Here is a 10860-nt window from a genome sequence, read left to right as displayed (position 1 = left end):
TGGGGAATGCAACCATTGTGATGAAACAAGTTGTATGATTTGTTGAATGTAAAGCTGATGATCTGCCCTATAAACTTTCACTCAATTCAGAATGAAAACTTAAAGAAAAGAAAAAAAAAGTATATTATCTGTGTTCTCAGCAAGTAAGCATTACTATATCTCTAAGAAACAAATGATGCTTTATGATTCAAATCAAATTTTTAAAATAATGTATTTCAATTCTCTCTCTATCATGTATCTGCTTCTAAATTTAATCTATTATTACTGGCACACTCTTTTTCTAAATCTAACACTCACAATCTCACAACTGGAGATGACTCTAAAGATTTCGTTTTTAACACAACCCACCCTTATAGAGAATTACAAAAGATTACCTTCACTCTCTGTCTCGTATTCTCATGAGTGGTTTTAAATTCTGGTCCAGCACTGTCTGCCTACAAATTAGTAGAGGAGTAAATGAATGGGTTGCAAATGCTAAAACTCACACAGAGAAAATACATATATTCTTTATTTTTTAAAGTAGGCCATTATACAAATATAAACATATTTCTTAAAAATAAAGAAGAATATACCAAAGAAACTGACCTTATATAAACATTTTTCACATTTTATAAAAGCAAAAATTAAATTAGGGAAAAAGAAGGAGCCCTGGTAATTTAGTGAGGTGTGCATTGATTGGGCTGCTAAACACAAGGTCAATTGTTCAAGTCCACCAGGGACTCTGTTGGAGAAAGATGAGGCTTTCTGCTCCAGGAAAGATTTATAGCTATGATATACCACACCACCCCAACCATTAGTGGAAAAATATGACAACAGTGAAAATACAAAAGCTGAGGGTCAGTAAAAAAGAGGAAGACCCCCCCAATGAGATGGCATAGTCGCAGCACAATGAACTTAAGTGTAATGCAGATGGTGTGAGACCAGGCAGTATTTTGTTCTGTTATGCACAGGAAATGCTAGGAGTCAGAACCCACTTGATGGAACCTAACAGCAACAGTGAGAAATACTAGTATGTCTGTTATTGTTGGTAGGTACTGTCGAAACGATTCCATCACACCAGAAAGAAACACTGCATGGTCCTGTACTATCCTCACTATTGTTGCTATGTTTGAATTCATTGTGACTGCCACTGTATCAAACCATCTCAAAGGGAATGGTCCTCGTTTATCCTGTGCCTCCACTCCACCAAACATGATGTCCTTCTCTAAGGACTGGTCCCACCTGACAACATGTCCAAAGTACTAGACACAATGTCCCACCATCCTGGCTTCTAAGAAGCCTTCTGGCTAGACTTCATTCAAGTCAAATTTGTTTGTTCTCCTGGCACTTTCAACATATTCTGCCAACATTATTAAAATGCATCAATTCTACAGTCTTCCTTATTCACTGTCCAATTTTCACATGCATACAAAGTGACTGAAAATACCACGGCTTGGGTCAGGCACACTTTGGTTCTCAAACTGACATCTTTGCTCATTAAAACTTCAAAGAGATTTTATAACGCAGATTTTCTTAAACAATGTTGTTTGTTGTGTAGATACCATCGAGTCGGTAGTGACTCAGAGCAACCCTATGCACAACAGAACGAAACACTGCCTGGTCTGGCGCCAACCACACAATCATTGTCACATTTGAGCCTATTGCTGCCTCCAATGTGCCAATCCATCTCACTGGGGCGGGGTTATTCCTCTTTTTCTCTGACCCTTCAATTTATCAAAATTGATCTCCTTCTCCAGGGACTGGTCCCTCCTGATAATATGTACAATGTATGAGAGACAAGTCTGGTCATCCTGGTTTACAAGGAGCATCTGGCTGCATGTCTTCCCACACAGATCTGTTGATTCATTTGACAGTCCATGGTAATTTTAATTTTCTCCTCTAGCACCATAATTCAAATGCATCAATTCTTTTACGGTCTTCCTTATTCACTGTCCAGTTTTCACAGGCATATGAGGTTATTGAAAATACCATGACTTGGGTCAGGCGTACCTTAATCCTCAAGCTGACGTCTTTGCTCTTCAACACTTTAAAGAGGTCTAATGCAGCAGATTTGCCTAATGCAGTATGTTGTTTGACTTCTTGGCAGCTGCTTCTATGAGTATTGATGGTTGCTCTGACCAAAACGAAGCCTTTGACAACTTTAATCTTTTCTCCATTTATTTAGATGTTTATTGGTACAGTGGTGAGGATTTTTGTTTTCTTTACACTGAGGTGCAACCCATCTCGAAGACTATATCAGTAAGTATTTTGAGTCCTCTTCACTTTCAGCAAGCAAGGCTGTATCATCTGCATATTGAAGGCTGTTACTGAGTCTTCTCCAATCTTGATGCCACATTCTTCTTCAGATAAACCAGCATATCTGATTATTTGTTTAGGATAGAGAATGAATAAGTATGGTAAAAGAATATAATCCTGGCACACTACTCCTAATTTTAAACCATTCGGTGCTCACTTGTTCTGTTTGAACAACTGCCTCTTGGTCTACACACAGGTTCCTCATGAGCACAATTAAGGGTTCCGAAATACTCATTCTCGGCAATGTTGTCCAAATCTTGTCATGATCCACACAATCAAAAGCTTTTGCATGGACAATAAAGCACAGGTAAACATCTTTCTGGTATTCTCTTCTTTCAGCCAATATCCATCTGACATCAGCAATGATATCCCTTGTTCCACATCCTCTTTTGAACTGAGCTTAAACCTCTGAAGTTCTTTGAAAATGTATGGGTGCATCCGTTTTTTAATTATCTTTAGCAAAATTTTATTTGCATGTGATATTAATGATATTGTCTGACGCTTTCTGCATTCCATTGGGTCACCTCTCTTTGGAATGGGCACAAATATGGATCTCTTCCTGGTAGTTGACCAGGTAGGAGTCTTTCAAATTTGTAGATATAGATGTTTTCTGTATCCGTCTATATTCTGCCCACAGAATCCTTCAATATTGTAACCAGAGGCTTGAAGTTTTCTTCAATTCTTTCAGCTTGAGAAATGCTGAGCTTGTTCTTCACTTTTGGTTTTCTAACTCCAGGTCTTTGCACATTTCATTATGATACTTGACTTTGTCTTCTTGAGCTACCCTTTGAAATGTTCTCTTCAGCTCTTGTTTTTTTCATTTCTTCCACTTGCTTTAGTGTCGCTACATTCAAGAACATGTGTCAGTCTCTTCTGACACCGTTTTGGTATTTTCTTTCTTTCCTTTCTTTTTATTGACCGCTTCCTTCCTATATTGTATATTCTTGATGTTATCCAACAACTCTTCTGGTCTTTGGTCATTAGTGTCTAATGCATCAAATCTGTTCTTGAGATGATCTCTAAATTCAGGTGAGACATACTCAAGGTCACATTTTGGCTTTCTTGGAGTTGTTTTCATTTTCTTCAGGTTCAGTCTGAACTTGCATATGTGCAACTAATGGTCTGTTGCACAGTCGGCCCTTTCTGACAATGAATGTAACGCCCTCCCTCTTCAATGTGCCATTTCCAGCACAGTAGATCATATAATTGTAGTAAACTGATTCAGAATGCCCAATACAGGTCTATTTCAGCTCATTAATGCCTGAGATTTCCAAGTTTTTGCAGCTGTTTCTCCTCATTTTGAGTTGTGCCCCATCAGCAAATAAAGGTCCCAAAAGCTCTGCTCCATTTACATCATTGTAGTCAACCGTACTTTGAAGAGGCAGCTCTTTCCCAGTCATATTTTGAGCGCCTTCCAACCTGAGAGGCTCATCTTCTGACACTAGTTCACACAATGGTCTGCTGCTACCCATAAGGTTTTCAGTTGCTAATCATTCAGAAGTGGTCTGTCTCTCTTTCTTTCTAGTTGCTTTAGTCTGAAAACTCCAGCAAAACCTGTCTACCACAGGTGACCCTGCTGGTACTGAAAACACCAGTGGAGGAGGTCCCAGCATCACAGCAACACATCAGCCCCAAGAGTATGACAAATTGACAGAGGAGTTTTGGACTAGTATATATAGATTACAATAAATTCTGCTTTTCATTACAATATAACTGCATTATGGCCACTAATCAGCAATACAGGGTAACTCAGTGAGTTAACTAAACTGTCCAAGATTTCTAGATGCTTTCCTAATTCCACACAATCAAAGTTAGGGGAAAGATTTAAATATTAATATGAAGGGGATGTCCTGTTGGTGAGCACTCAACTACTAACCAATTGGATGGCATTTCAAATCCACCAGGATGTGACAATCTACTGTGGTAATGATTTGCTGTATGAGTGCCATCGAGTAAGATCTGACTCATCCCAACCCTGTATAGGGTTTCCAAGTAGCTGGTGGTGGGTTTGAACCGCCAACAAGGTGGCTATCAGTCTATTACTTATCACAATACAGGAGCCTAGGAAACCTAATGGGGCAGTTCTATTCTGTCATGTAGGGTTTCTATGAGCCAGAACTGAGTCAATAGCAATGGGAATACACACAACTTCATAGATTTAAATATTACAAAATGTTAGTATTGACAAAGGTACTTACCTTTGTCAGCAACATTTTCAAAAGGGGTTCATCAGTTATATTAGCAGAATTAATAATGTGTACAGGGTCTCCTTTTGAGTCTAAAAGGGGAAAGAAAAAAAAAAAAAAAAAAGATTGATCCATCAAGTCTTTTAAACATTTCAGAGTGTTTTAAAACACAAGTCAGTCGCACAAATGTAGTTATCAAAACTCACAGAACTATATACTTGAAAGATGAATTTTATGATATATAAACTAGACCTCAGAAAACTTCTGAAAAAATTAACTGCCTACAAACAAAAGCACCTTGGAACAAAAGGGCTCAGTGATACAGGGATCAAGGCATAGACTGAATGGATAAAAGAGGGGAAATAATGTTAAGATAGTTGACTGTCTTATGGATATGGTTTCCTTTGTCTCCTATTGCAAAATAGACTCTTGAGTAGGATAGAAAGGAATATCAGGAAACATGATTACGGAAAGCTTATAAGCCCATCTTCAGCCTACAACTGACTGGAATACCTAAAAGGGCTGCTAGAACTTGCCCAGTGAAATAGCCTTCCTGTGGAGCCTTTGTAGTCTGTAAGTTCTAAGGTGGACTCCTGAGCCCCTTCCAGAATCCTCTGAGGTGGGACATTCCTACTTGAAAGGACAAGCAGCTAAGCCTGGAATAGCTAGAGGAACAGAAGACACTTCTTGAAAGAAAGACCAGCAAGAAATATCCAAAACAAAAACGGTAGTCTAATTGGCTACTACAAGAACAAGCAAATTGTTCACTGCGGAGCCATCAAGGCTAGCAGTCAAGTCCCTACAAGACAAATCCCCCTCCAAGACTGAAACTCAAAAGGAACACATGAACAGGCATGTAAGCTTGCTGGCAACCACGTTGGTCTCCTGGTGAGTGGAAGAGGGGGAAAGGTAGCAATGAAGATATGGGCCAAGTTCGACCACGTTCCACAGATTCCCGCCGACCTGGAAATGAGAGAGAGAAGAGGATGGGCTGGTGGGTCCAAAGTGTGGTAAGACCTGTGGACTCCTGAGCCCATGGACAAGAACATAGCCACAGAGGGCTAGAGGTGAAAGCAAAGCACCCAGCTGATGTGAAGTGAAGGTGAGGGGAGACGCACAAAAACACACAAACTTGGAGAGAGTGCGCATGTGACCTGGCTTCAACTGTTTGATGATTAGAACTCGACTAGAGGAAGGTAAAAGGAAAAAATATACATATATTTTGGGGGGGATAAAGGAAACAAGTGTAAATTGCTACAACTTGATGAACCTGACCTATACTTATGGATGTAGTAGCTCAAAATAGCAATTGAGAGGGAAGGAGTCTTCACATCCAAAATCAATCCTATCCTCTCTGTATACAGGGTTGATAGAGACGGGCATTGGCTTAGACATTGGCTACCTAAAATGGGAGGGCTATAAAGGCATGCTGTGACTGACTTATAAGTTTTCGAGAGGGAGTTTAGTTTCAGAATGGGGGTGGGGGGGTGGGCGGAGGTAGAATCCCCACTAAATAATTTTCATCTTGTCTAGATGCATCTGGTGAAAGGACACGGGAATAAGATTCTTATAATTCAATAATAATTGTTATCATGACTAATTGTGACTGTCACAACTGTATAGGTAGAAGTTTTGTAGCAAAAAGAGGAGAGTAGTTAATCTCACAGTCCAGGAACAGAGACCCCTAGGACCATCAAAGGATAAGAGCATGAGCAGAATGTGGGATCCTATCCAGAGAAACAGCGACACCAGAGATGGAGACAGATGACAACATAGAGAGAGAGAGCAACTGAGGACTCTAGATTCATGGAAAGAGAAAGGCTGTGTGCTGGCAGTCAGGTGCTGGCAGCCAGGGGGCAGGCTTGCAGAATATGTCCTTTGGTTGTTTAAACTATTATATATTCCTGAGTGATTTTGTATATATTCCCCACCCCACCCCAAAAAAGAAGGAATAGAAGCAAATACTGTTGAATGATGATGCACAGAGGAGACTGTAATCATTGCAATGAAGCAGTGAGTGTAAAGCTGATGTCCCCCCATGTAAACTAATCACTCAATTCACAATAAAAAACTTATAAAAAACAAAAAAACAAAAGCAAAAGTCAATTGAAAAGCTGTAACTTCTGGCACTACTGGTATTAGAACAAATCATAATATATTAAAGAACAAACTTTATAAAATACATAAACTACAGATTATTTTCTATACAGGTATGCTTTACTCAAATTTACCCCACAGAGTTCCGATGCACTCTAAACATTCACAGTAACTTCAAACATTGGCTTGATCATTTAGAAAGTATATCTGAAAGTCGGCAATACGCATTAACAATGACACAGTACTTATTTGGGGGGAAAGGAATGAAAGCACAAGGAGCTGTAATCTTTATCTCTACACTGTATATACTTCTGCATTGTTTTGTTTTCACAAGTATGAGTATGAGTCAACAATTATCTACACTCTGATTATAGCGTCCATCCACGTCCATCGCTGATGGTAACACTGAGCGTGCATGTGAAAGGATTCTGTCGAATAGACGAGTGACAATGGATTATGTGGCAAATCATTTGCAAATCAGCCATGGCTCTGCCTATGAAATAATCCATGAGAGACTTGGGTTTCAAAAGTTTGTGCAAGATGGGTCTCAAAACAGCTCACAAAGAGCATAAACCGAAGTTTCTGGACATCTGCAAACAAAAGTTGAACCGATACTAGAAGGTAAAACTTTCTTTAAAAAAAATTTTTATTGGTGATAAGACATGGATTCATCACTACAAACCTGAGCGTTAACAGCACAGTATGGAATGGAAACATCCTCAATCGCTGACCAAGAAAAAGTTCAAAAGTCAACCATCAGCTGGAAAATCAATGCTTACAGTTTTCTGGGATTTTCAAGGGCCAGTATTGGAATACTATCAGGAAAAATGTTCAACATTCAACAGTATTCATTACAGTGAGATGTTCACTGAAGAGCTGAAGCCTAAACCTAGGATTAAACTCAGAGGACTGTCATCCAAGGGCATTGTGATCTTGCATGACAATGCACATCCACACACCTCTACCCACACTGTTGACACTGCAAAAACTTCATTTTGAGACGTTAACGCATCATTCCTATAGTCCTGATCTTCCTCCATTGGAGGAAGATCTGTTTGGTCCCCTGAAAGCAGCCCTTTGAGGACAAAGATTCACCTCTCATGACGAAGTGAAGACAATGGTGCATTTGAGGCTTATGGCTCAGCCTAAAACATTTTTAATAAGGGAATATGAAAGCTTGTTGACAGGTGGACAAAATGTATTGAAAAATAAGGAGATTATGTTGAAAAAGAATGTATTTGTCTTTCCTAAAAGTTGATTAAAATCTACAGCCATAGTGAAGGTAAGTTTTGACTCACTTTCATACATATTCATTAATTAAAACCAACTGAAAACATGCAAATTAAAAATAAATAAAAGGTAAACAAAAAGCTATATACTTAATAACTCATCTCAACTTTTCAAATGCATCTCTGGGCGCTGCACCTGAGTAGTCCACTTGGGTTCTGATGTCCTAAAATGTCAGTTCCCATATTACAGTTCAAATAAATAGTTGTTTTTTTTTGTAAGCACTGAAGTATTATGGATAGACACTGAAGACATCAATTTCATTTTTTTTAGATATATTTTACATCATGCTAAACAGACATTTTAGATATATTCCGGCCTTATGTTAAATAGCTGTGTAAGATATTAATGCTTTCCAGTATTAAATTCCTTGGTATTAGTCTACGAAATTTAATCTAACTAAATAATTATGGTTGCAATAATAAATACGCTTCATGTTGACAGGAGGGTAGGGCCCATCTTCCATTTTCATGAGTTATTCACACAGTGTATACAGCACACTCACCAGTGAACTCACAGCATCGCATAGCAATTTTTTTCAGATAAGCTTTGGCAGCCATGTCATAGGTTTTCACACTGGCTTCCATTCCAAGCTGCAGCACAGTTAATTCATGTGAAGGCCTTGCTTTCTCTTCTGTATTCTTCATCAAAGTGATGACAACCTAGAAAAAGTACCAGTGTTACCACGAATTTCACTACTGGCCATTCGTTCACTGGTACACATGATGATAAATCGACCATAGTAATAACCATCTAGCTAAAGTGATATACGACGGCACTTAACAACAACAACAAAAGTGATACAAGCAAAAATTCACACACTGTAAACATTCTCAAGGGCTTCCATTTGTGCCTCCAGTGCTATGATCTTGGGAGGCGCATTCACTTGTGTAGACTTACAAAGCACTACTGTTCTTTCTAATGATTTCACAAGGTAAAGTTCAAAAGAAAAAAAAACAGCAGCTAGGCCTAACCCCAAGACTTCTCGTTGGATGAATGACCTTCTGTCTGAAGGTCTGTGCGACAAATGGCCAACTTTAACACTACGCCTATGCAAGATTTCTCCACCTTGGCACTACTGCAATTTGGGACTACAGAATTCTCTGTAGAGGGGCTGTCCTGCATAGCAGAATGCTTTCCCCAATCCAGGTTGACAAAAAAAATTGTCTAGATGCCAAATATCCCATTGTTGTTGTTATGTACCATGGAGTCAGTTCTGACCCACAGCGACCCTGTACAGGATTTCTGAGGCTGTAAATCTTTACGGAAGCAGAAAGCCTCATCTTTCTCCTACGGAACAGCTGGAAGTTTCGAACTGCTGACCTGTGAGATTAGCAGCCCGATTCGTAACCTCTAATCTACCGGAGCTCCTTAAATATCCCATTCGTAGGGCAAAATTATTCCACTTTTCCCCCATCACTGTCCTAAGTGAAAGGAGTTTTATATGCATTATGTTAATGACGTCATTTATTAATAAAATGCTTTTATGTATCAATTTCAAAGCTTAAAGAATTATAATAATTGATATTAATCAGGAAACAGTAACAGCATAACCTAAAAGAAATTTGTTTTAAAGCATGTATTTCAGATTAAAAAATAAAAGAATCTATTTATTTTAGTAATTTTAACTCAGAGAAAGACCATAACCTCTATGTAACCATTTAACGAGGTACAGGCTTTGGAGAAGCTCTTGTTAAGTCCCTGTACCTACTATGCATTCCAAAACATTCACACCTTTTTATGCCTGTTCCTCTCCTGCCCTATCCCCAGCCCTTTCCTGGTCCACTTCGCACAAATTATGTCTACTCTACTTGAACACCTCAACTCCAATGTTCCTTCCTCCAGGAAACGTTCCTGATCCTGTCACGCTGATTAGATATCCTCCAACACTACTATACCCGCCAAAGGCACCTGGGAACGTCTTACTGAGAGCACTTAAAAAAACTGTAACTGTCTTCTTGTTTGAGGTCAGTCTGTGCCATTTATTTCTATATCTTTCTCACATACAATATTTGACAAATGGGTAAGTAAAGAAGAGGAAAAACACATCTAACCTTTCCTCATGAATCTGCAGTTGGAAAGCATACACTGATTACACAACCTAAACATACACATAGACATACTACATCTTTCTATGAGGGTTTCTGCAATTTGCAAAGGATTCTTTTTGTCACTGCTTCCATTTGAGACTTTCTTGTATGATATTAAAAGCACACACATTTCAACTGTCCCAAAATCTTTCAAAAGCATGTTACAGAGCATGCTACCCATTTTTTCTATGAAATACTTTGTTGTTGTTTTTATTAAGTGCCATGAAGTTGCTTCCAACTCATAGCGACCCTGAACAGGGTTCCCAAGGAGCAGCTGGTGGGTTTGAACTGCTGACCTTCCAGTGCTTATCCTATAGTACCACATCAGGACTCCATTAAGAAATATTCCATCTCACAAATAAAACTCTATTTTAACAAACTGAAATTTTAGACCATCACTGCTACATGTAATCAGTCTAGATAACATTTTTATCCGTATCAATAATCCACAGATTCATTTTCGTAGAGGTGAGCAAGTCCAAGCATCCTTTATTAATTCACCACATTTCACAAAGACATATGAAAATTACCCACCTCTTTGATTTCAAATTTCAGCAGCATACTAATGCTATCTGCAGATCTAAGTTCTTCTACTCCAGCAGCTGAAGTGTCTTGTGAAGCACGTATATTGTACTGTGATGTAGAGATTTCACGATCTTTCATTTCACCTGAAGATGTTTAAAAGAAATTAATCCAGTCATAGACATCCATTTCTTCCATGAGCATTTATTGAGAAGCATTCAGAGCCTGGTGTAGCACTGAAAATCCACAAGTAACACATTCCCCCAACCCTTAGGAAACTCACGGTTAAGTAAAAAAAAACAAAAACATGTATGTTAAAAACACAAATTTAAAAACTGGTCACTTCTAGTGGCATTAAGCAATTAAATGTTAATAGACACAGT

General features: G+C 38.7%; 1 protein-coding gene across 4 annotated transcripts in view; it reads right to left on the bottom strand.

Annotated features, from left to right (window-relative positions):
- The window catches only part of VPS13C (vacuolar protein sorting 13 homolog C (S. cerevisiae)), a 249499-nt gene that overhangs the window by 121229 nt on the left and 117410 nt on the right, over positions 1–10860 (bottom strand). For all 4 annotated transcript variants that reach the window (XM_006831581.1, XM_006831578.1, XM_006831579.1 and 1 more), the window contains 4 exons: positions 10490–10623; positions 8371–8527; positions 4494–4573; positions 375–434 (listed from right to left, as the gene is read on the bottom strand). In XM_006831581.1, the coding sequence (XP_006831644.1) occupies positions 375–434; positions 4494–4573; positions 8371–8527; positions 10490–10623 (431 nt within the window). The remainder of the gene's footprint in view (positions 1–374; positions 435–4493; positions 4574–8370; positions 8528–10489; positions 10624–10860) is intronic.

Source organism: Chrysochloris asiatica, unplaced genomic scaffold (assembly GCF_000296735.1).
Source record: "Chrysochloris asiatica unplaced genomic scaffold, ChrAsi1.0 scaffold00004, whole genome shotgun sequence".
Classification (NCBI taxonomy): domain Eukaryota; kingdom Metazoa; phylum Chordata; class Mammalia; order Afrosoricida; family Chrysochloridae; genus Chrysochloris; species Chrysochloris asiatica.
The sequence above is the reverse complement of the archived record's forward strand: the minus strand, read 5'-3'. Positions and strand labels throughout refer to the sequence as shown.